The sequence below is a fragment of the Simochromis diagramma genome, unplaced genomic scaffold (genome assembly GCF_900408965.1).
Source record: "Simochromis diagramma unplaced genomic scaffold, fSimDia1.1 OVJJ01000585.1, whole genome shotgun sequence".
Taxonomy (NCBI): domain Eukaryota; kingdom Metazoa; phylum Chordata; class Actinopteri; order Cichliformes; family Cichlidae; genus Simochromis; species Simochromis diagramma.
Genome location: NW_024387398.1, coordinates 1,556,218 through 1,583,735, shown reverse-complemented (window position 1 = coordinate 1,583,735; position 27,518 = coordinate 1,556,218). Strand labels below are relative to the sequence as shown.

Below are 27,518 nucleotides of genomic sequence, written 5' to 3'. Positions count from 1 at the left end.
CTGTTTGTGAAAGCTTCTCTTTTTTTATTGGTGAAGTCATTTCCACAAAGACTCAGATCATCTGCTGATGACCCCTCAGTGTCTGTCCCCTGTCCTGTTGTTATCAACAAGTTTAAGCCTGTGACTTCGTTCTCTTTACAGGACATTGATGATCACTTGAAACCATTCGGTTCATTAAATGATGCTGTACCTTCTTATCTATTTAAAGAGGTTTTTCCCACTGTAGGGCCGTCTGTTCTAGCAGTGGTCAATAGCAGTCTGTCCTCAGGTGTAGTCCCAAAATGTTTGAAACATGCAGTGGTTCAAGTTCTGCTTAAAAAAAACTGGATACCACAGTTGATGCAAACTACAGACCTATCTCTAAACTGTAAAATTTAAAATTGTGGAGAAGATTTTACAACTGCCTTTTTGGAATAACATTCTAGAGGTTTTCTACTCTGGTTTCAGAACTTAATACAGCACTGAAACAGCTCTTTTACGAGTTTTAACAACTGCTACTGACTCTGACGATTGTGTTGTTCTTAACCTTTTAAATTTAACTGTTGCATTTGACACAGTGGATCTTGAAATTTTACTCTCTTGTTGGGACCAGATCATTATTATCAGGATGTCCAAAAAACTCCCTGAAAAGCCTTCAGTTAATCCAAAATGCTGCAGCAAGAGTCCTGACAGGGACTAGAAAGAGAGAGCAGATTTCTCCTGTTTTGGCTTCCTGTTAAATCCAGAATTCAAAATCCTGCTCCTCACATACAAGGTCTTAAATAATCAGGCCCCATCTTATCTTAATGACCTTGTAGTACCATATCACCACTATTAGAGCACTTCGCTCTCGCTCTGCAGGCCTACTTGTTGTTCCTAGAGTATTTAAAAGTAGAATGGGAGGCAGAGCCTTCAGTTTTCAGGCCCCTCTTCTGTGGAACCAGCTTCCAGTTTGGATTCGGGAGACAGACACTATCTCTACTTTCAAGATTAGGCTTCAAACTTTCCTTTTTGCTAAAGCATATAGTTAGGGCTGGACCAGGTGACCCTGAATCCTCCCTTAGTTATGCTGCAATAGACGAAAATTCAGAGTCTGACAGTGACTTTGAAGAAGAGGATGAGGTTGAGCACCATTTAGTAACAAAACGAAGACGAGTACCCCATCTGCAGCCAGCTCCAGGACCAGAACAAGCCCACCAGACAGCAAGTGAAGAAATATGGATGCCAATAACTGGTGAAATTGAATGGTCTTCTTGCCTTCTTGCCCAAGAAATGAGCCACCCTGCAGAGCTGTTACTGTGATAAGCCAGGGCCAACACGGCTGGCAGTTACTCATGTGCAGGACATCAAGTCTTCATTTGAGCTTTTCATCTCAGATTCCATCCAGAAAATTATTCTGGATTGCAGTAATCTAGAAGGAAGGTGTGTTTTTGGAGAGAGGTGGAAGGAGATGGACCAAATTCATCTAAGAACCTCAAAGGCCTACTTTGGGGTTCTTATCCTTGCAGGAGTTTTCAGGTCCGAAGGGGAATCCAAAGAATCCCTGTGGGATGCAGAAACTGGCAAGAACCTTTCCGTGCATCAATGTCTCTGGAAAACTTCCACAAAATTTCCAGGATTATCCGTTTTGATAACCGAGATGACAGACCAGCTCGACGGCAGAGAGACAAGCTAGCTGCCATCAGGACAGTGTGGGATAAGTGTGTGCACCACCTCCCCCTGTTTTACAACCCTGGGCCCAATGTCACCATTGATGAGCAGCTGATCCCATTTAGTTGTGAAACATATTGCTTCACGTGTAAATGTGTTGTGTCTTTCCACTCACTCCACTTGATTATAACTGATTTATTTTTTTTATAACATTTTATAAAAAAAAAAATAAAAAAACGAGAAGCACATTAATTCATAAATGTGATCTAACAAAGGTAAAGGGAAAAAAATTAACCATGTTTGCTGTTCATATGGCTTGTAATTGGGATGAAGTAAACATCTGTTGAGTAATTTAACATAAAATTGTTTGATAGTGTTAATTTGGAAAGCCAAAACTCTAGCGGGTCCACCAGACCCATGAACACTGGCTGAGTAACAAAAATATGAACACCACACAAGGGTTAAGTCTGGTGAACTGTAGCAGCTTCACTTTCTTGTTAAAAAGAAGCAGGTCAAGAAGTGAAAATGTCTTATATACAGTGCTCAAGTCATGATGACTCTAGGTTACTTCGGGGCGCCACAGAAGTACATTGCTTTAGGTTTTGCGCCAGCTGCCACTGCTCTCTGCTTGGGAAAGTGCCTACTGTCATCTACTGGAGTTAACAAATTGTGTGGATCAAACTCACACATAACTGACTGAAAATAGTTTACCCAGTGAAAGTATTATTATTTAAACCATGTTTTTTTAAGTTTTAAATGTTAATGAGAAAAGGTGATGGTGTGTGGTGATAACAGTCAGACCCCATTTGTTGATCTGGGGTCTCAGTACATAAAGCCAACTGTCACAAACCGTGGGGTTAAAGTGGGCGCTGAACTTCAGTTTGAGAGTCAGATCATGGCCCTGATTAAATCGAGCTTTTTACAAGTCTTGTCGGTTTTTAAACCTCTTCTTAAAACCCATCTCTTCTCCATGGCCTGTAACATCTGTGATATGTTGATTGTGCTACAGCTCGTGATTTTTAAATATAACCTATGCAAATTAATGAAATCCTTAATTTTTAAAAAAATAAAATAACAATAATAATGTATTGTTCCTTACAACACTGAAAATACTACAAAAATATGGAATTGTGTAGCAGAGAAAAATGATAAATAGTTGTAAGTATGTCTTATATTTTAGATTCCTGAAAGTAGCCACACTTTGCTTGGTTGACAGTGCTGTTAGTGACCCTCGGCCTTCTCTCAATGAGCTTGATGATGTAGTCACCTGAAAATAATAACAGGTGTGAAGGTGTCAGGGTTCATTTGTGGAATTTCTTGCCTTCCTAATGAGATTGGGAGCATCAACCCTATTAAGAAGACAACAACACTCCATCGTTACTTTAGGAACTGAAGGTCAGTCAGTCTGGAAAATTGCTAAAACTTTGAATGTGCAGCCGTAAACACCATCAAGTGCTATAATGAAACTGGCTCACATGAGGACCGCCCCCGGAAAGGAAGTCCAAGAGTCACAAACACAGACCTCCAAAGTCACCTGACTTAAATCCAACTGAGATAGTTTTGGGATGAGATGGACCACAGAGTGAAGGCAAAAGTACCAACCAGTGCTCAGCATCTCTGGGAACTCCATCGAGACTGCTGGAAAACCATTTCAGGTGACGACCTCATGAAGCTCATGGAGAGAATGCCAAGAGTGTGCAAAGCAGCAATCAAAGCAAAGGGGGCTGTTACGAAGAATCTAAAATATAAAAGTTATTTCACACTTTTATGTTTACTGCATAATTCCATATTTGTTCATTCGTAGTTTTGATGCCTTCAGTGAGAATCTATAATGTAATGTATGCCATGAAAGTAAAGAAAAACCATTAAATGAGAAGGTGTGTTCAAACATTTAGTGTATATACGTGTACACTACCAATCACTTCATCCTCAAACAACTGAGATATATTTTCTCTATATAACTCCATCGCTCGCTCATCTTTCCTGCACTAAACTGATTTAAAAAAAACACAACTCGACATAATAACAAGTTATTTTATTTATAATTGATATAAACAAAATAACTTGACATTTCTCATATCTGAAAGGACACCCTCCTCAAATGTGTTTTTAACCCTATAATGCCCTCAGTATCATATTTGATACGTGAGTTTCTGAGACCTGTTTCATCAGCATAATCAATACTTTCCATCATTTCAAAATTTTATGGACTAAACTCTTTTTTTTTTTTGTCTAAAATTAACATTGTTGTTAAATAAAAGTTGCCAAAAATACAAAATGTATCAAATGCGATACACAAATTATATAATAAATATATAATAAAAATATATCATACACAACATAATATAGCAACAAAAAATGTGGATTTTGTTTTTAAGGGTTAATAAACATCTCAGTTCCAAAAAAATCAGAATTTTCAGGCTATTTTTTGATGGGTTGAGTCTTACAGGGTTAATATTCCACAAAGATATTCTGATGAATTTTGTGAAAACTTTGTGAAAACAAAAGATTATAACATTACAGAGGTTGACTAAAATCATTATATGTCCACACCATGTGCAAAAGGTTATAAACATTCAGTATTTCCGTTTGATACAGCAGTAATCTAGCACCGCCTACATATGTAAGATATTCTAAAGCAGCACAAAGCCCTGTTGTTCTGCAGTATCGAGGGGTTAAAAATTCTCCAAATATTTCCTGATGAGAGCTTCATTTAAAAAAAGTATCCGTATCAGTTTATGCCTTCAAGAAAAAACATACCAGCAGTGTATGTGGGCCCTGTCATACACCCTCCTACTATTAAAAAAAAATAAAATGCACACAAACACACATATCTGGGTGCACACACACACATATGCGCATTTTTGACATATATATTGACTATATATAACAACTATGTAAACAACAACTATTTAAAACTATGGATTACTATGACAAAAATATGAATAGAAACCACTCATATAGCCAGAAATGCAACTATCCTGCAAAAAATGTTAAGAAATTTTAAAATGTCACTGGAAAGATACACAAACTAAAGCTTCAAATTATTTGTGCATATTGGACCTTCATTCATTGAAGCAGTTCAGCAGAATGTTCAGTTCAGTTTAAGCAGTTTTTATTTATAGAGCCAATTAAAGCATTTTACACTGTGAGGTGAAATTCAACTGAACTCTAACGTCTAACTGAAACTGATTCGTCATCCTGTTACCTTCTAGATGATGTCAGGAATTTCCCACCTTTAGTGTTATCTTACAGCAATTAACTGTTCAAATCTTGTCCCGCTAACAGCCAAATATGGGCTCATTCACACGGAGGTGCTCACAGAAGTTCACATTTTCACAATCTGATGAAACAACAACCAAGTTCTATACAAAAAGCATGATATAGAATGTGTTTAGAAAGCTCTTCTGCACTGTTACCCGGTGAAGACAGGCAGTGTATTTACACCTTTGTTCTATGCAGGCTTCTCCACTTTCCCTAAACTAAACTACTGTTTAGCTACATGTGATTTTAACTTTACCTACACGCATAGTTTCTGCTGGATGCATTTGTGTAAAATGTAGTTAAATTATTCATTATGTGCTTTCTATGGCTTTTTTCATTTTGATAAAAGTATATCACAATATCCAAAGCTAAAGACTAAAGACCAACTTTAAAATCTTACATATATAACATTTAATATGACACTATAATTTGAACCTCTATATCTCTTATAATATAAATAAATTTCATTCTAATTCGATCCTTATAGGAGTCTGGTGTATATCAGTCTGTGGGTTTACGGGTCATTACTGTGACTATCAGGTATTTTTTGCCTTTCAAAACGCCTCTATGAAACTTCAATTTCTTACTTGAGCTAAGAGAACAGAAACAAAGCCAAAAACTGAGTTTTTTAAGAAAAATAAAAGCGAACTAGTATTGAGGATTAAGTAGTGGGCAGCATCCGCATCCATATTCAGACAGTCTTTCCATCGCTGATGTTCAAAACAATGAAACTGACCAAGCGAACCCAAATCTTCGCATCGAAGTTATGCAAATGCATAATAATCATTACAACAAAACAACAGAGGCTCGCCGAACCAAAATGTGAGGCTATGAAATGACTTTTCACTCTCCATTCTCTTCTTCATTTCACTTTGGTGACAAAGAGCATCTAGACAAAGACTGTTGTGTTTTTCTTCAGGTGTTTCCCTGAAGAGTTCTCTCTCTCTTGTGACAATAATTAAACCACTGGACCTACCTGAGAGGTAAAGAACGAGCGCAAATCCGTTCAGAATCATGGTGGTCTTGTTCGGGGCACCCTTTGGAGGGACGGGGAGGGGGGAATTAAAAAGGAGGATGTGGGACGGGACGCGGTGCGTTCTCGGCTAGTCCGTGGTGCGTTCTCGGCTAGTCCAACAGCACCGCTCAGTAAGACACACAGCCCGCTGCTACATTTACCGCACTGACACTATCCGTGCGTCCCCTGTTCTCTGCCCTGCGACGAGAAAGTCCTTTAAGTTTCAGTCTCCAGAGAAAAGAAAGGAGAAGCCTCGGAGGAAGGTCTCGGTGCAAAGTACGCGCCAGCGAGAACGCTCCGAGAGGGAGATTGTGACTGCTGTTGTGCCAAAGGTTCGCTTTCACGCAGCTCTGCTCGGAGAATTCAACTGGATGGAGCAAATGTGACTGGGCTACAGCTGTGCACGCAGACAGTCATAACGCGGCTTCGTTTGGTCCCGGTGCATTCTGCGATCACAATGCTGACAAACAGCGGATGTTGGGGTTATAAACTGGTGATATCCCTCCTCCTCTTCTTCCTACACCCCCTGAGATCATCATCATCATCATCATCATCACCACCACCACCTTTAGGAACTGGCGGATGAAAACAGTCCTTTACTTAGGTCATTGTAAAGAGGGTAGTCACGCTGTAAACTGCTTTTCCCATTTCTGTAACCACCAAACACTGCGCACAGCCTCAACTCACTTTGGCCCAGCGACATTTATTCTCAGTTCTAATTATAAAATCACAAACATGCGCATTTACACTAACATCACTGAAGTAGTCAAATATTCGACTGTTTAATAATTTGGATGCTAGAATATCTACACATCAAAAAAAAAAAAGACAATTGATGCAACTTTCGACCATCAGAATTAGTTCTGTAGAATTAGATCACGGAAACGGTTTTGCATCCTGTAATGACTACAAGGACATCATCATCACAACACTAACAGCCTCAGTGCCGTGGTAGCAACAATCTATAGACTAGAGAGAGAAAATTAATCACCAAAGCCAGTGCTGGGTCTTACAGTTTTAAAGAAAATGTTAAAAGAAAAGAATTTAAATGTAAACAAAACAAAACAAACAAGCAATAAAAAACCTTCTTCACCCACCAGCTGTTCTTGATCCACACCTGCCATGGTACTGGATCTGTGACCCAGTGTTTTGCGTTTGTTGGTTAATTCATATTTTTGACTTTTGTTATTCCTGGTTCTGGTTATTTTTGTTTCTTAAGTTCTCAGCGATATTAGTTCCTCCTCCCTCAGGGTTTCTCTTAGCCTTTATTTGTCCCGGTTCTGGCCCTTTTTGCCCCAGGATGTTGAGTTTTTTTGGTATTATTCTGTATTATGTTTATGTTCTTTTTCACTATTTGTGCTGTTTCGATTATTATTGTTTTGGTTCATTTCTTACACTTACACTTAGATTCTTAATTCACACCAAAAACAGAACTTTTCTGTTTTTGATTTCCATCATTCCTAGTTCTGTGCGCCTTCTTTCCCAGTGTTTCTGTTACATACATACATACATGTATACAGCAGTATACACAGTATACAATGTGCCGGAATTCTGTTTCACCCCAAGCTCCCCATGGTGCATTTATAAGTATATAAAATATATATCTCCAAGAGATAAAAAACTAGAAATTACAAATAAATAACATGCCAAATTTCAGTAAAATTAACGGATACTAATGACTAACTATACAATACTATAATGATAACTATACAATACTAAATGTACAATAAACAAAACCAGGACAGAGCCAATACGAAGTGGATTGTGTCATGATATTGAATACCAGGTTCAAGTTATTGTCCATTTCTAGTGTTTTAGTTCTTAGCTTCTACTTCCCACATAGCAAAATTGGTATGGCCCAGATCTGGCCCACACAATGTGCTTACACATGGCCCACATACCGCAAAGAATGACGGCCCTTTGGTGGCCCAGATCTGGTTTGCCAGAGGTGGCCCACACATGGGCCAGCACAAGGCCAGTTGCAGAAACACTGGTGGTCCTATGCTGGTTTCAGCCCCAGATGTCAGCCTAATGTCATGTGTCAGTTTTGGCCAGCGGTCATAGGTCCCTTCCAATAATATGACGCAAAACTGGAATAAAATGTATCCATGGACTAGAAAACGTTATTAAAGAAGATATATGTTAACACAGCCCAAACACCAACACCAGCTAAAAGCAAAAAAAAGCTTTATACTCTACCTATTCAGGTGAGCATCCAGACTAACTAATCAAAATGAAAACATAACTCTCCACACAAACAAACATACAACAACATTAGAGCACATAACAAACATACATATTTCCAACACATACTATAAACAAATCAATAACATAAGCTTCAGCCATTTCTATCTAAATTAAAACCCTTCTTAACCATACTCCCCTAACCTGGGCACACTGGTCTGCTCCAGGAGCTCACAAGCAGGTGATTGAGCTACTCTTACTCTTTAGCTCCACATTCTGCAAGAAGCAACCAGGACAGGTGAGTACTTTTACAAATTCTGTTTTTACACATATGTTTAAGTTACCGACAGATGATTAAATGTAAGCAGCTCTAACTCCGGCTCTTTTCTGACACAGGTAGGATGGCCTGTCCCCTTGTCTCTTCACCTTTACAAGCTGTCAATTTAATCCTAAATCAAATAAACCTAATAAAAAATTCATAAGAACTAATGTGTGTTTTCTTTATTATAATGTTTTTAATTCCCAATCAGTCAATGAATTAACAAACAAGGTAATGGAACCCCTGGTCTCCATTACACCATGTAATAACAACATGTGCCGGAACATAATAGTGCAAAAGTAACATGACGAAGCTCTGATTCTTATATAGCGCTTTTCTACTCTCCCAGATTCCTCAATGTGCTCTATACAACAGGGCACATTCAGCCAATCACACACTTTCTCTAAACTGAGTGCTTCCTAACTACGTTCATACACATTCACACTCATTATATGCAGACTAGAGAAGCCAGGGATCGAACCACTAACCTTCCGATCATTAGGTGACCTGCTCCACCTCCTGAGCTACAGCCACCCAGTGGTAAACATCAGTAAACCCTCACTAGGTTTTGGATAAAGTGTAAACTCACAAACCTGTCAAACCTGCATTTGAAACATTGGCTACCATAGCAGTATTGCAACATGGCATTTGGGTCTTCTAACTAAAATAGGAAAATAGGAACAGTGCCATCATTGCCAGACCTGACCCACATCTGGTTGACATACACCCTGCCATGACACCAATCAGTCAGAAGTGCCAGCTTGATGCTGGATCCAGGCCAAACCTGCTTGCTATTATTCTTCGTGAGTTTATTTACTGAGTGTCTGCATAGCAATAAAGCTGCTTCCTTCATCCCTCTGTGTCTGTGAGTCCTGCGTTTGGGTCCTCATCTTGCCTGCGTTATCATGACAGAACGACACAACCACGAAATGGACTCAATCCCACATAGCAAGCTGGTCTGGCCCGGATCTGGTATCAAGCAGGCACTGCTGGCTGACTTCTGGCATGATAAGACGTTTGTCATCCAGATATGGGCCAGGCCTGGCATAGATGGCACTGTCTATGTGATGGCATGCCACATCTGGCTTGATTATGGTTTGGTTTATGTGGCCCAGGTTCATAGAAAACAGGCCTGGCCTGGATCCGGCATCAAGCTGGCACTTCTGACTGACCAGTGTTATGGCAGAGTGTATGTCAACCAGATGTGCGCCAGGTCTGACAATGATGGCACTATTTATGTTTTCTTATTTTCCTATTTTAGTTAGAAGACCCAAATGCCATGTTGCAATACTATACTGCTATAGTAGCCAATGTTTCAAATGCAGATTTGACAGGTTTGTGAGTGTAAACGTTATCCAAAACCTAGTGAGGGTTTACTGATGTTTACCACTGGGTGGTTGTAGCTCAGGAGGTGGAGCAGGTCACCTACTGATCAGAACGTTAGTGATTCAATCCCTGGCTCCTCCAGTGAATGTGAATGTGTATGAAAGTAGTTAGGAAGCACTCAGCTTAGAGAAAGTGTGCGAATGTGCCCTGTTGTATAGAGCACTTTGAGGAATCCGAGAGAGTAGAAAAGTGTTATATAAGAATCAGTCCATTCACTTCCTGAACAGAGTTTCATCATGTTTCTTTTGTACTGTTTTGCATGTTCCGGCACATGTTGTTATTACATGGCTTGACTAAGGTACACATTAGGCTGACATCTGGGGCCAGAGCTGAAACTGTTATGGGCCAGCACAGGGCCAGCAGTGTGTCTGCAACTGGCCCATGGCTGCACACAACTTACACATGGCCCACATACTCCAAAGAATGACGGGCCTTTGGCGGCCCAGATCAGGTTTGCCAGAGGTAATCCACACATGGGCCAGCAAAGGACCACCAGTGTGTCTGAAACTGGCCTTGCTTGTAGAGCGTTGCGTCGGTCTTGTTTAATCACACTTTTATGGATGAGGGCAAACTCATCAGCCAGCGTCACAGCCTGCTGTAATGAGGAAACCTTCTGCTCGCTAAGGTATACTGCGATGTGCTCAGAGACGCAGTTCTTAAATTCCTCTATCAGCATTAATTCACGAATCGACGCCAGGTCAGCAGCTTTGCAGGCCACACACAACCGATCAAAAAGCACACTTTTCTTCCTCGCAAAATCTCGGTAGGACTGACCCCGTCCCCTTTTCAACCCCCAGAAACGCTGCCTATACACCTCTGGGACCAGCTCATAAGCCATCAGAATGGCACTTTTCAGTTTGTCATAATTCAGACTGTCCTCAGCTGACAATGAGGAACAAACCTACTGAGCCTTACCTACTAGTTTGCATTTCAGCAGAATGGCCCACATATCTCGTGGTCAGTGCAAGGCTGTGGCTATTCGCTCAAAGGACTCAAACTAACCGTCAACCTCAGTATTGTGAAACACCGGAACCAGAGGACTGTATTTCCCCACATCAAATAGTGCCTCTGTCTGCCGAATGGAGGCAGGAAGAGAAGCCTGCTGGAGTTCCAACTGTCGCAACTTGACAGCTGTCTCCGCCTCCACCTTTTTCAATTCAACCTCCCTGGCTCTGGCAAGCTCTGCCTCTAAACGCCTTAACTTCAACTCCTTCTTTAGCTGGTACTCACTATTACTATCCTCCCTTTCCAACTGCAGGCAAGCCAGGCATACACAGAGCCTAGCATCCTGCTTTGAACCTACTGATGACTCGATGGAGAGTGGTTCGAAGTAAGGCAAGTGTCATCGGCTTGTCTTCAGGCAGCCCCTGAGCAACAGGCGTGGAGACCGATGGAGCTACAGCTTGAGCTGACACCTGTGGAACAGGCTGAGATGCTACACCATGCTCAGGTGGACTAGCAGACACTGGCAAGGCCACTATCCCCTTCTCCACCAAGCCAGACACAAGAGCAGCTTTTAGCTCAGCCTTACGTAGAGCTGCAGGGACACAAATGCCATAAAATGATGCCACCTCATGCAAATCCCTCTTCTTACAGGCATCCAGCTGGACAAGCGAAGGGTTTGCCGTAAACACGGCAATATCAAAGGTAGCCATTAAGAACTAAAACAGAAAATACGGCCAATAACACACAGGCCAGCTACCCTAGGCTAACAATAATAACAAATGAGAACCACCTACAACACACAAATCAAAGACAGATGGGAAATATGTGTGGCCACAGGGATAACCAATAGATAAAAATACCACCGACCCTCTCCCCAGACCCTGCTTACTAAAATCTTAGCCTATTTAGCTTCTGGAGTGTACCAGGCTCGAGGAAACTGTTAAGGTTCAGAAATTTAAAGGCTTAGCATCAGGTGCACAAAGCACCGACAAGCCTACCCCCGACAGGGAACTAATCCCCACCCAGGATTACTCCAAAAATAAAAAAGGCAAAATAAAAAATGAATGCCTGAAGGAGGAGCTTACGCTCAGCTAGGCACTCCCCTATGCTAACTGGAGAGAGCGTCGCAGATACAACACAACTAAACAAACGACTGGCAAACAACACACCAAAACTTATTAAATTTACTAATTGCTGTTAGTAAATTTATTAACAGCAATTTCCGCCAGCGCGCCTGCACAGTCTGCCTCTTCACACTTTTCTACCACACCACACAGTCACTGGCCATTTTTCGGGCCATTAACTGCAGAGCTTCGCCTGCACCGGTCATCTGAAGGCAATTGTCTATGGTGTGAAGATATGAGATGTGCAGCACCTGAAACTACGGATACTGGATGCCTGTGCTGGCATTTCTCCTGCGGTGTTGCTATCAGTGTGTGCAGAGTGGGAGAAGAGGGTTGCATTGACAATCCAACACAATGGGCAGCACATTGAACACATTTTATAAGTGGTCAGAAACTTGTAAATAACTCATGAAAGAATAAAGTTACGTTGAAACCAAGCATACCATTGTTTTTCTGAATGGCCACCATGGTCACCACCCATCTTGAGGAGTTTGCCCCCTCACATATACTAATGTGCCACAAACAGGACTTTAATATCACCAACCATTCCCATGTTATTACGGTGTATCCATAGAAATGGCCCACCCTGTAGATCACCTTCAGATCCCCTCGCAACCACCTCAAAGGATCAAAGATTTCTTCACAAACCGGCCTCAATCCGTTAAGCTCGGCACCCATCTCTCAGCTCCACTCTCACACTGTACAGCATCCCACTCAACCAACATCATCGGTAGGTATGCCAGTGATACCACTTTGACTGGTCTCATCTCTGATGGAGACAAGACGGCTTACAGGGCAGAGGTAGAGAATCTGTCACACTGTCGCACTCAGAAAATAACCTGAAAAGAACTCACCATGGACTTAAGGAGGTGCAGTCAGGTTCACTCTTCTCTCATTATAAATGGAGAATGGATGAAATCCATCAACAACTTCAGGTTTCCAGGCAGCCATATCACCACCGATCTCACCTAGACCCACAATGCCACGCCCAGGTAAAGAAGACCCTTCCCACGTGTCTTGGGGAAGAACAACCTGGACCAGAAGTTGCTGCTTCAAACCCAACCCTGAACTGAATAAGGGGATGTATGGATGTATGTATGAATGGGTGGACAGATGGATGATGGATGGATGATGGATGATGGATGGATGGATGGATGATGGATGGAGTTCATCATGTATAATATTGTGTTATTATAGATAAATTTACCTATAAATTATATATGATTCAAATATATATTTATGCATGTACATGATTGTAGAGTCAAGTATTGCTGCCATAACTAGGCCAAGATCCATAACAGATTTTGCACTAACCAACTAACCCACTAAAGCTACCAGTCTTTCAGGATCCATAGGAAGGAGGTGCCAGAAATTAACTTTCAGATAAAAAAAAAAAAAAAAACCAATCTGCTGTAAAGTCTCTTTTACTCTGCTAGAAACACAGAACAAACCCCAGGAATACCAGTTCAATCAATGCAATGAATTTCACTCTTATTTATAACAATATTGAATGAATGTCCATGTCTCCTTTATTAGCCTATGGGACAATAAGCTTTAATGTTTAACTAGATCCCGTTTAAAGTTTCAGAGCTCTAATGTGCAGCCATTACCTTAGAAATAAACAGCAAAATCCGCTCAGGGCAAAAACTTTTAACTGGAGTTTAAATGTTTATTGTGTGTGCTGAATGACCAGGTTTACTGAAGAATTTTCTTTTTCTGTTGCTGATAGTAAATTGTGTTTATTCTTAATCAAAGATGTAATCAAAATATAAGTATGATTAATATGTTAAATAAGAAATAAAGTGCAGGGATGGAGAAGATGTGTCGCCAACCCATCATTATACATGATTTTGAATAAGAGTAATGATATTAAGCATTCAAGTGTTGAACACAAAACAATAATTCATATTTTCCTGACAGTCAGTTATGCTTAATGCTGATCAAAATATAATCAAGTATATAAATATAAGTATGTCTAAGTTTAACCAACATAAGAAAAAAGAAAATATAAAAGATAATGATTCTAAAACTCAGAAGTATCTGAACTATTACCGTACTCTCACACAATTCTAGGTTTTATTTTAGATTCCCTTTCAAGCATTCAAGTGAATCATAAAATTCAACAATTAAACAACAACTACAATTTGGAATTATAAAAAACATCCTGATAATGTGCAGTACTCTTCAGTAAATTATGTTTGTGTTCTCATAACACTAACTCTCACCCACTGAACATAAATCATGACAAAATTGTGACTTAGCGTGATGAGCAAGCAATTAATAAAACAATATTTTATGCATCAAATACTGTGATTAGCATCCTCAAAAGTAAACGTCTATAACCCATGAAGAAAATGAACATGAGTACAATAAGTAATCACTCTCGCTGCAAACATTTTACACAGAGGGTAAGTTTGCAGTGGAGACACGTGGAACAACATTAATTTAGCCGGATTTTGGCAGCTCTGCCTAACATTCATCTCACTGTTGTGACTTTACCTGATAATGTCTGGAATTGTGTTTGTTTGTTTGTTTGTTTGTTTGTTTGTTTGTTTGTTTGTTTGTTTGTTTGTTTGTTTGTTTGTTTGTTTTAAACAACTTTTATTAAGCTTTGCTTCAGTAACAGAGACTAATCAAGCAAAAGGCTTATTTTTGGTTTTTGGAGGTTTTTTGTTTTTAGTTACTCCTAACAACAAATGTTAATGAACAACTTCCTGTAGATCTTCATAATAAAACCTCCTGCTAGGCACAGCAGGAAGTGGAGTAACCAAAACCAGTTGTTTCACGCGATCACTTATTGTAACAATAAAATAAAACAAATAAAAGAATGATTCCATAGCTCAACAAATCACTTACAAATGATCTCTTATTTAAACCAAGTTCTCCAGCTGTGACTGTTGTTATGAACAACACAGAAATGTGTTAACATGATAGGATGTCACAACGCGTGAGGCCAGATGTCATCTCAGAAGATGTGACCTCCAGTGATGGAGAGGGAAGAAAGGCTGAGCAGGTATAAAAGTTAAGTGAAGAAGCGATGCAGGATTCTTCTCTTTTGTCCTGTGAAATGAGAGATTGGACCTAAGGCATTCAGTCTTTTTTCTTATCAGAGGGATCAGGGAAGACACCTGGATCTTGAGGCAATTAGAACTGGGTGAGTCCTCCATCTGAACTCTGCATTGTCTGCTGGGTAACACTCATAGTATCAGAGATTAGGACTTTTTAAACAGAGAGGCAACCCAGACTTCCTGTACTGAGGTGCTGGTCCTGCAGCAATTTTTGTCACCATTTGATTGCATCTCTGGAGTATAGCAATCATTTTCTGTGTAAGAAAAGTCATATGATCTGTGAAATGTCTATTTGCGGCTAATCAGATGCTGCCAACACCACCCCTATCGTGTGAAGGTGCAGGAGAAACCCTGCTTCACTTGGTGAGTTGATAACCAGCTTCATGTGACTGCTTATCCTGATCGCCAGTGTTTGGATAAGTGAATCCAGATAACCCAAAACTACCATGAGTATGCTGAATTCCCTTCATAGTATATGGCTCCATTCTTAACCATTATAACTGACTGCAGTTTTCAGTTGCAAGCACTTCCTTCTGTAGGATCAAGCTATTTTTATTCTGTGTAGCTTTGTAGCTTGTTTTTCAGTGATGTCAACTATAAAAATTCAGTGCAGAGCATTATTGTCGACCCGTTATATACCACGTAAATGTGTTTTTGTAACTGCAATGCACTACAGGACGCTATAGGGACAATATCACCTCTATCATCTGCTAAAGGCTGCTAATGATGGCCATTGCAATTGTGAATTTATGGACTGAATCATGTGTAAACTTTGGAAACTTGTTATTTTGGATTGTAAAATAAAATCTTTTTGATTTATTTTGAATTTAAGGACAGAAGCCATTTTAAGTTTGATATTTTCACATTATTGTTTTTTGTTTAAATACTACCAGCATTTTAATTGGTATTACTTAATGTTTGTATTTATTTCATTTTTATTCTGATAGTCCTACTGAGTAATATTAAAATACATTTGATTATTTACTGGGTCATTATTTTAATTTGCTGTGGCACAAGACTAATCAACTAATGAAAGAAAAACTGGCAGATTAGTCGACTACCAAAATAATCTTTAGTTGCAGCCCTATTATAAACACACACACACTTCTATTGTTGCTTCCTTGTGCCTCAGTAATGCTTTCCTGATAAGATTATGATCTCAGTTGCTAATTTTAAGTCCTCTTATATGTAGCCTGATGAGGATTTTTACATTATGGTCCTCATTGGAGTCAAATGGGAAAATTAGAGGAAAATTGGGTTCCCAAATAAAATTGCAATTAAATACAGCATTATCACATTACACTTTCAGTGAGAAAATAGATACATTTCTGTATTGTGTCCATCTGAATTTAGGAAATTTAAATGAGACAACACTGCTATCATCAGGTCAAACTACAAATTACAATAGTACTCTGATATCAGAATATCAGTCAAAATTATTATATCTAAGGGCAATGCTGATGACGTGTTTTTTTATTTTAAAAAATGCGTTTTACAATTTGTAAAGTAACCAATTTCAATTATGAGCTTACCAGCTATGGGCTTATTTATTGACCAGCAATGCACTTTCAGTCCAGGGTTCTGTGAAGCACACTGCTGTAAATTAATATTTGTTCCGTTGCTGATTTTATTTTTGTATACATGTCGTATATATGCATATCTGTTCAGATCTTCAATTAAATTCTAATGAGACACAAACACAACTGAGTAAATATAAAACTCTGTTGTTACATGATTATTTAATTATTAGGGGGGAATAACCTATCCACTCCCCCTGTGGAAAGCTGATTTCAATGTCGTTAGCCCGCACTCAATCCTGATTACTGTCACATCTGTTGAATCACGAAGTCACCAGTCAGAACCTGTCTGAGAGTGTGAACGAGGATAAAAGATCTCAGAAAGCAACACATCATGCCATATATTGGATTATAGTCTCAAAGGAGCTGGAAGACTTTCTACTGTTTTCTCATCTGGACGTTACCGGGCACAGGACCTGGTGGAGTGCATGTCAGGTTCAGGTTGAGGTCCTTAAAATCATGTAAGGATTTTTCTTCGGTCTTGCTCGTCAGCACTAGGATTCATATAGGTTTAAAGCAGTTCACTCGTACCTTATTGGTTGCACTCGTGTTTGATAACTTGTGTTAGCTAGCTGACTTTTCTGCACTGTTTTTACCCGCTCGGAGTTAGAGGCCAGCTTATTTAATTTTTCAATGACCACATTTTTTTTTATATCTATGGTTGGTTGTCATTGCCATTTTTCTTTGTTTCAAAACCAGATGTTGCTGTTCTGGCTCCAAACATTTTGACTCTATATCTCGGTCTGATATTAAAATTTGTTTAATCATCTGTAATATGGAAGTGTGACAAATATGCACAAAAACTAAAAAATCAGGAAGTATGTAAATTTTTTCACAGCAGGAAAAAAATGTTTAAAAGTGGAAATTTCCATATACAGAAGAAAAGTGTTAATGATATAAATGCTAAAAATTGTTTAACACATCGATGGGTTTGGAGAAGTGTTCATTTCTGAGCTGGAGCACTGGACTAGTGCTTGTCTATTACATATATTGTTTTTTTGTAGTTTCAGCACTAAATGTAAATGACTACCTGGTGCAGAGACGAGTGCTGTGACTGTTCTGGTCCTTACCACAGTTCTATGTTCCTAATTCAGTAGTGGGGAAGTAAAGGAGACATTTTCATGTACACATGCATGCAGATGGTCTGCCACCATGTGTGCTTACATATCTTCACATGCAATTCCCATAATTGATTTTATGAAAGAAACTGATGAGGCAGCCTGATTTCAGGGAAAAGCTTCTGCAAAGTGTTCATTCAAAAGTTTTTGACAAAGCGCTTGCTTAGAGGGGTTTCTCTATCTTCTTTGTATTATTGTACGGGGTCTTTACCTACCAATATGAAGCATCTTGAGGCAAATCTTTTTGTGATTTGGTGCTGTGTAAATGAAGCTGAATTGAATTCAATTGAGCTGAATGTTGAGGCCAAGAAGACAATGACTGAACGCTGCTCTTCTTCAGATATCAACAGCTTTAACAGCTTCACTTACAACCTGCAATCAGGAATACCGTTTTACACACACTCACAAACAGAAGTGGTACAGTCTTGCCCACATCGGTTCTCGAGTGCGTAAAGTAAATGCTGAAAGTTGAAACACAGGTTTTACTTAACTCATCACTGTATGCTCAGCTCATGTGACTCGTGTGAGGAGATCATACTGGATTATTGCTTGGTGACAGTGGGTATGCTTTTTTGTTTACACCACACTTGCACCCAATTACACCTGAGCAAAGGTGCTACAACCAAGCTCATATGCACACTAGGAGTCTAGCGGAGCATGTTTGGTGTTTGGAAGAGACTTTTTCAGAGTACACTTCGATTCATGCCAAGAAGATGCAGCATTGTCATTACTGCAACAGCTGTTCTTCATAACGACCTGAAACTGCATGGATGCCCAGACCCTCCAATACTAGAAGATGACAATCCAGATGTTCCCTCATGTAAACCGCAGAGAAGACTTACTTACAGAGAAACTTTTGCATTGTGTAATTTTTTCATTTTACATTTTCATTGTTCCACTGGAATATACATTTTCACAAGTCATGATCAAATTATTCTAAAGTGTATTTGTGTCTGGTATATTAATGAGTCATACAATATGATGTACTGAAAAGATTTTATTCATTGCTGTTATAATGAGACCATTGCATCTTGCTCTACTTCATCTTGATTTCTAGTTTCTACTTTGAGCATCTTAATTTTCATTTCATGCTCGTCCTTTAGATACTTCAGCTTCATGAAATTCAGTTGCCAGCTTTTCATTGTGAGTCTTCTGTTCCTGTGAGCAGTGCTGGCAGACATCATAGCTTCTGAGGATGTGGAGGGTAAACTGTCTTCTAATTCTGCCGTTCTGTCCATTTGAATTCCACCTACACACAAGAACAGTTCATATGATCAAATGAACACATGGGAGAGCTGTTGGTGACAAACAGTAGTCTGAAATGAGAGAAAGGCTAAATCAGGGCTTAATATGCTCACTTCAGGTGTGCGTGATCCCTCGCCTGAACTGTCTAGATGGTCATCGTCTGATATGTTCTCTAAAGGTTGTTGGTGGTTGGTTCTCCATTATTCCTGTCAGAAATTCATCCAACTGCTCCGTGTCCTTGTTTGCAGGTCAACCTCTCCTTTTGGCTTCTGCAAAAATCTTTTTTACACATTTTTTACATTGTTCTACAAAACCTGGAGACTTTTGTCTTCAAAAGAGTTTTCTCATGCTCAGTCAAGTTTTTTGGCCTCTGTCTCTTTTCTGCTGCCACTGGTATAGTTGGCTTTTCTTCTCCAATTTCATAGAAATTTAAGCCATTTTGATTCCACAGTTTGGTTAAACCACACTAGCACTAGTGGTTTTAAGTTAATCCTAAATGCTTTAGTTCAAGACTCCATAGTCCAGATGTTACTAATCTCTGAGTAGTCTGTGTTTCACAAAGTGGATTATTAGTTGGATAGTGGATTATTTTTTAAGATAAGAACAATCTTACTGTAACTTCATCTGTATCAACTTGACTGTGGTACGAGGGATAACAAAACCACTTTGGCCTACTTGTTAATGTTCATTTAAAGTGGTTTATCACTAAACACTAAAGTACTGATACTGCTAAACTCTAAACACTTACGTAATAATTTATAATAGCAATTAAGCATCAGTCACTGTAGTATTTATAATATATATTAAAAAAAAAACTAAGTATATCCTTATTGCTTCCAATAAGTTCTGCCTGTGTCCTGGTCTGCAGCATTCAGCTGTGTACAATGTGCTACAATCTTCCCAGGAGTGGACGTCTTAGCAACTTCCCCCCTAGGTCACACTGTGGAGCGCTCAAAGGATTTGCAAAAACACAGTGCAGTTAGAAAGACGCTGAACAGGTCTGGCTTTTTTGGAAGGGTTGGCACCAGAATAATTATTTTCTCCATTCCAATGAAAATCTTCATCTTCATCTTCACCTCTGCACAAGGTGAACATGCTACGCTTCCTGTCTTCTTGTCAGTTTCACCATCTACAGCACATCTCACTACCATCTTACAAAGCCTACTCATTCACTCTTGTTTCTATTCTTCTGTCACAAATCACCCGTGACACTCAGCTCCACTAATGAACAATACCCAGATTTCCTCTCTTGGCACCCTATCACATGCTTTCTCTAGATCTACAAACACAGTGAAACTCTGACCTTCTCTATGGTTTTTGGTTTCAGTTTAATTCAAATAGGTTTAATTCAATTCAATTCAGTTTTATTTATATATTGCCAAATCACAACCACAGTTGCCCCAACAATCATATGACCCCTTTTGAGCAAGTGCTCTGGTGACAGTGGGAAGGAAAAACTCCCTTTTAACAGGAAGAAATCTCCAGCAAACCCTGGTTCAGGTCCATCTGATCCAGCCCTAACTGTATGCTTTAGGGAAAAGGAACATTTTAAGCCTAATCTCAAAAGTAGAGAGGGTGTCTGTCTCCTAAATCCAAACTGGGAGCTGGTTATGGAGACCAGTGTTTCCCAACCTTTTGGAGCCACATCATATATTTAACATTAGAAAAATTACACGGCACACAACCAAACAAAAATGTTACAAAAAGAATACTGATCATTTTCCCCACACACCAGGTATAGTGGAATTGGCTCAATTCGATTTCTCACAGCACACCTGATCATATCTCGCGGCACACCGAGGCACAGTGGTTGGGAAACACTGTTGTAGAAGACAAGCCTGAAAGCTGAAGGCTCTGCCTCCCATTCTACTTTTAAATACTCTATGAAGAACAAGTAAGCCCACAGTCTGAGAGCGAAGTGCTCTAATAGGGTGATATGGTGCTATAAGGTCATTAAGACAAGCTGGGGGCTGATCATTCAAGACCTTGCATGTGAGGAGCAGGATTTTAAATTTGATTCTGGATTTAACCAAATTACGGGAAACCATTCTGGGAGAAATCTGCTCTCTCTTTCTTGTCCCTGTCAGTACTTTTGCAGCATCACTCTGTTGTTTTTGATGTTGGGATGTTTTCTAATTTTGGAGATATTATGCAAATGAAAGAAAGCTGTAATACAAATTGTTTAATATGTGCACTGAAGGACATATCCTGGTCAAAAATGACTTGAAGCTTTCTCAGAATTTTACTGCAGGACAAGGTGATTTCATCCAGAGTAAGCTTTTGGATAAATACCATATTTCTACGATTTTTAGGTATGAGTACAGTAACTTATCTGAATTTAGAAGTAGAAAATTAGAGGTCGTCCAGGTCTTTAAGTCCTGGTCGGAGAGTGCCAGGTGCAACCTTCTGGCAGCAAAGACGGGTCTGCAGTTTAACTAACTGGTGTGTGTTACCTGGCCTCATGGACAGATAAAGTTGGGTAGACAGGGCATATCAGTGAAAATGTATGCTATGTCTACCCACACTGCATAATCAATGCATACCCTGTTTATATTATACATACCCTGCATGTATAATATAAACAGAATTGGTCCTAGCGTGGAAACCTGTGGATCTCCATAAATGACGCTAACGTAAATGGAGACACCTCCTAACACACTAACTGGAGTCTATTTAGATAGATACATTTCAAACCACTGCAGTGCAGTACCTTCAATACTTCAATACGGGTTGATGTAGCTCAGGTGGTAGAGCAGGTCGCTTACTACTGCTTGGGCAAGATGCTAAGGTGGCTCTCATATCTAACCATAGGAGTATGAATACCGGTTAGATAGAAAGCACTTACATAGAAAGAGCATAGAAAGAAGTGCTTGTCCAAATAGGTGTGAAAGGGTGAATGAGGCAAGTTGCATTAAACAGCTTTGAGTTCTCCGATAGAGTAGAAAAGCTCTATATAAGAACCAGTTTATTTACCATTTCAACAGTCAACAGTATCGAACGCTGGACAAGCACAGAGATGAGTCCACGACCAGAGGACATTAGAAGATCATTTGATCACGGAGCTGGACTCTCTTAGGGTGGTGTCAGAGAGGCGAATGTTGTCCAGGATAAAGACAGTGTTGGATAATACCTCCCACCCACTCCACCACGTGCTGGCTAGCCATGGAGATGACCAAAAAGCACCACTGTACTGTACGGCCATCTCCCTGTACAACTCATCCACCTAACACACTGTATACTGTAATTCTTTCATATTCATATATTTATTAGTAAGTGACTTATATGTATATATTGTTCTATTTCTTACTTCTTGTATTGTCTGATTTTCTTACTGTTTGTATTGGAGCACTGTAACCAACATAATTTCCCCTGGGGATCAATAAAGTATCTGATTCTGATTATTTAAGTGATGGTTTAATTAATGCCAGCTTGAAGGCCTGTGGTACATGGCTGTAACAGAACACGATGTCAGTGTGTGATACCCCAGGAAGGCTTCCAGTCCAGACGGAGTACCTAGCAAGGTGCTAAAAGCATGTACCCACCAGCTCACCCTCATCTTCAATCTCTCACTGGATCAGGCAGCCATCCCATCCTGTCTAAAATCAGCCACAATCATTCCAGTGCCGAAGACGTCTCCCATCAGTAGCCTGAATGATTACCGCCCTGGGGCCCTCACGCCAGTAATCAAGAAATGCTTCGAGAGACTATTCCTCCAGCACATCAAGGACTACTTCCCCCCTGACCTTGACCCCCACCAGTTTGTATATCGCATGAACAGATCCACAGAAGACGCCATCGCCATAGCCCTCCACTCTGTGCTGAGCCACCTGGAATAGTGGCAAAGCTACGTCCGAATGCTCTTTGTGGACTACAGCTCAGCCTTCAGCACAATCATTCCGGGCATCCTCATCACCAAACTGGTCACTTTTGGCCTCCCCCCTCTCACATGTGCCTGGATAAAGGACTTTCTCACAAACCAGCCCCAGACTGTAAGACTCCGCCCTCATCTCTCCTCCACTTGCACAGTGAGCACGTCTCCCCACAGGGCTGTGTGCTGAGCCCCCTCCTGTATCCTCTCTACACCCACGACTGCAGTTCGACCCACAACAATAATCTCATCATCAAGTTTACTGATGATACCACAGTACTCGGACTCATCTCAAAGGGAGACGAGGAAGACTACAGAGAGGAAGTCCTGAGGTTGGCAGCCTGGTGTTCAGAGAACAACCTGGTGCTGAACACTAACAAAACCGAAGAGGTCATTGTCAACTTCAGGAGGCACAGCAGAATCAAGAACACTTTCTTCCTAAAAGCCATGACCACTCTGAACTCATACACATATGATACATATATTTTTCTGTTTGTTCATATGTTTGTTCATATGTTTGTTCATATGTATATAGTGATACAGAAGCACTGTGAAGAGATTACTACTCAAGGTTAAAGGAATGTTTGGCTCAACGGAGCTCTGACTTTTTCTTAAGCTGGCTACAGTGCTGAAGAGAGTTGTTCTTGTTTTCTTCAATCAGAGATGAATAGTAAGATGTTTATAATATTTAAAGTTTGACTCTCATCATCCACTGGAGCACAAACTGAGCGTCATCATGACACTACAACACAGAGCGGACACCATCCCCACAGACACAGCAGCCACGGAAGCAGAAGAACATCAGGAAGGCCCAGAGTAAATGTGGTTATCCCAGCTGGATATTTGTCAAAGCTGGGAAGGCTCCTAAAGAAAGCTCCAGCTGATCCAGGAGAGAAGGACAACCGCTGCCAAATTGAAAAAACGGTAGTGATCCCGTACGTGTCAGGAGTATCGGAACAGTTGAGACACATTTTTTCTAAACACCGGGTCTCTGTGGCTTTTAAACCCCAAAACAAGCTGTGCCAAAAACTGGTCCACCCCAAGGATCAGGTCCCCCGACACAAACAGAGTAACATAGTGTACGCTGTTAAGTGCAGGAGGATTGCCATCAATTATACATCAGGGAAACCAAACAACCTCTGGAGAAGCAGATGGCACAACACAGAAGAGCCACCTCGTCTGGCCAGGACTCTGCAGTCTGTTTACACCTACAGGCCAGTGGACACTGTTTCAATGATGAGGATGTAACATCCTGGACAGGGAGGAACGCTGGTTTGAGGGCGGAGTCAAGGAGGCCATTTACGTGAAAAGGGAAAGACCATCTCAGAATGGAGGAGGGGCCTAAGGGTCCATCTGTCACCATCTTACAATGCTGTGATTGCAGCCATTCCCCAACTCTGTGAATGGGACTCATGGTTATTGATCAGTGGTTGTTGATCAATGGTCATGAGAATTTGCATAATCATGATGAAGGAACTGCCCATTGTCCTTTCGGTGGGCTGGTTTCAGTCATTATGCAAATGTACTGTTTATAAAGTAAGGAAACGTTCCTCCCGCTGAAAACGTCCAGATGAACAGAATCAAACTTTGGGGATTTACTTACCTGGATGACTGAGCATGCATCAAGACCTCTCTGTTTGGTGAACCCCTAAGTATATTCTAAGTACTCCTCTCTACTTCTTTCAGCCCCCTGACTCTCCCACTTTCTCTTTGCAGCCTCTTCCTTTGAATACTTTCCTTCATTTCCTAATTTCACCACCAACTCTACTTGTCTTCTTTCCTCTCTCCTGTGAATATGCCAAACATCTTGAGCAGTTTTCCTCACCACTATAGCTGTTCTTTCCCAGTCACCTGGCTGCTCTTTACTTCCACCTAGAGCCTGTCTCATCTCTTCCTGGAATTCTGTGCAACTTTCTTTTTTTCTAAAAATCCCCCCATTTAATCATTGCCCCTGGCTTCACTCACTTCTTTACTTTACTTTATTGATTTATATAGCACTCTTCACACAAAGTGCTTCACAATAATATAAAACAGATAAACATAAAACAGTACAATCAAACATACAGCACAACTCTAATCTGAAAGCTCACTTCCTCTACTTGATTTAGATACTGAAGCAGTGGAGGTGGTTCGTAAGAGATTACAGCACCAACCAAGTGTGTTTGCTCTTGGAACTGTGTCTTCAGTCCACATATTTCACATACAGGGGTCAGTACTACAGGCAGAAACATGGGTGCACCATGGGTTCACCAGTCTCACCCACTGTGGCCAACTTTTACATGGAAGAAGAGGAAAAAAGGGATCTTTTACCCTAACCTTGAATAGCACCAAGTCATTGGTTCAGGTATGTCCTCCATCCACTGGAGGACAAACTGGGTGTCATCAGGACACTACAACACAGACCAAACACCATCCCCACAGGGACAGTGGCCAGGGAAGTGTTTTTATGACATATATACACTGGACATATGCTCACATATATAATATAATCGTATACACTCGTATACACTACACATACCTACACTGGAGCACTTTTATGTATACGTGACATGCACACCTACACTGCAGTGTTTTATATAATGGAATCACTGTGTTAAGCATCTAACCTACACATTCAAATCACATATTTAGGTCGAGTATTGTCTACAATTATATTAATGAAGTTTGTGAAACAAACTTGAGCACATGTGATCAATACTGTTTGAAATGCAGTAATTAGGATCAATAAGTAACCTTTGATTGTGTTATGGCCAATGGTGACAAGTCCAAACACAGGGTTAAATAAACGTGGCCCTGTTAAGATGCACCTGGGAGCCTCTTTGCTGCCAGAAGGTTGCACCTGGCGCTCTCCGTTGCCCAAAGTTGTGAAAAACCCTTCCTTGACGGATACAGTAGCCGACCCCTGAGAGCAAACCCAACATAGTTGGCAGGAGGATTAAATGTTTTTGCTCTGCAGACGGTTTGATATCTGTAGTTTTGCAGACTCTTGGAGTTGCTCTGACCGTAAAACTGTGAAAGGGACCCAATTAAAAATGATGGATGCTGGGAATAGCGCCTGGAAAGTTATGGAGTAGTAGCACAAGTGTTGGAGATTCAGAAAGGATCAAAGCGCAAGCAGGATTGATAACTGATTGGGGAAAGTATTGACAAACATATTATATTGATAACTGAGATAATATTGACATTTGTAGAGTTGAGAAAATACTTATTAGTAGAAAATTAATACGATCCAAGTAGAAAGCAAGGAATGTAAAGTTACCCAGCAGCTGGAGGAGGGTCAGATATGCCCCGACCGGCACTTTCCTGTCTGTCATTTTGTGTGTCTCTGCTGTTTGTGCTTAAAGGCTCTACACCCCGGGGTTCACTTTGCTATGCTTGCTTGCTATGTGTTGTCTTGCTGTATTTGTACTGTTTTTGCTGTTCATATGACACCAGGCACGTGCAGAGGAGGGGGCTAGAGGGGCTTGAGCACCCGCCCCTTTAAACGTCTCTGCAAGGCCCTGTATGACACTGTATAATAAACTCTGTTTTAAGAATCCTACTCTTTTCCATGATCTCTTTGAGTGATTTGATTTTGATTGGATCTGAAAAGCTGGACCTCCACATAAGGTTATCATATTGGCTTCTTGACAGAAGCTCATATCAAGAAACCCCTGAGTAAATGTGGTGATCCCAGCTGGACATTTGTCAAAGCTGGGAAGGCTCCTAAAGAAAGCTCTGCACGATCCAGGAGAGAAGGACAACCGCTGCCCAAGTGAAAACCTTGAGAGAAAATCAGTCTCAGCTCTTCCGATACTCCTGACACATGAGGAAACACTAAACATGGTGTCTCTGTGACTTTCAAACCCCAAAACACGCTGTGCCAAAAACTGGTACAGCTCAAGGATCAAGTCCCCTGTCATTGTTTATTTACAATGAGGGAATGGAAAGTGACTAGTGGGTAAGCAAAGGCGAGGTTATGCAGACATAGGAGCGCTGCCAAAGAAGAAACAGAATTAACAGATGTCCAGTAGAGATACTGTGCCGGCAAAGAGAGATGGAATTTACAAAGTCAGTCGTACTTGATTTGCATGCAACAGAAGGGGTGGAGGGAGTGTGTGGCTGGCTGGTGGCGCACTAAAAATCCACGAGAGCTCCAAGAAGAGAGTGTGCAGGCTGGTGAGGAGGGGAAATCCTTCCTTTGACAAGCTGGATGAAAAAAGAAGCAGCCTTGGTTGGGAGTTGCCAGATGCTCCTGATGAGGGATTTTCCAATAAATTAATGATTTCAGTGGCAACAATGATCTGACAAAGAACCACTGCAGCCCAGCACTCAACTGTAAAAAGCAGGTTTAGAAAGGATGAAATCATGGGGGACACCACCTGAGGCGAGCCCAGTAAGGGAAGCCAGCCAACCATTACACCTGAGACTATAGAAAAACACAAAGAATATCAGACTGTAACCCAACCTGCTGCACCACAAGCAGAGATGCATCTCTGGTTGTTACAAGTAACACGGTAGAAGATCTGCTAGAGGGTTTGTGTGTGTGAGCACCCGTGTGTACAGCTGTGAGCATGAGCGCGCTTGTATTTAAAAAAGGTTCCTTCATGTAATGATCTGCTAGAGGGTGTGCGAGCCATAGCCCGTCCATGAAGCAGCTATGAAGGAGATTAGGCTCCAGACATCCAGAGACCCCCAGAGCACAAGAGTCCAAGGAAGACCAGCGGAGGGGCAGCTGTGCCACCCTCCCGGAAAGAGCTGAGGAGAGCCCCAGATGAGGGTCACCCAGCAGCCACG

The 27,518-nt window shown here is 40.7% G+C and overlaps 1 protein-coding gene and 1 long non-coding RNA gene across 2 annotated transcripts in view; one reads left to right on the top strand and one right to left on the bottom strand.

Annotated features, from left to right (window-relative positions):
* LOC120720607 (GDNF family receptor alpha-4-like) overlaps positions 1-6,533 on the bottom strand; it is an 84,839-nt gene extending 78,306 nt beyond the window's left edge. The window contains exon 1 of the mRNA XM_040010348.1: positions 5,870-6,533. Coding sequence (XP_039866282.1) covers positions 5,870-5,909 — 40 coding nt within the window. The 5' untranslated portion in view covers positions 5,910-6,533. The remainder of the gene's footprint in view (positions 1-5,869) is intronic.
* On the top strand, positions 1,741-26,631 carry LOC120720610. Its single transcript, XR_005692995.1, has 3 exons — positions 1,741-1,753; positions 3,504-3,506; positions 26,015-26,631. It is a non-coding gene; the product is annotated as an uncharacterized LOC120720610 (long non-coding RNA).
* The last annotated feature ends 887 nt before the right edge of the window (positions 26,632-27,518 follow it).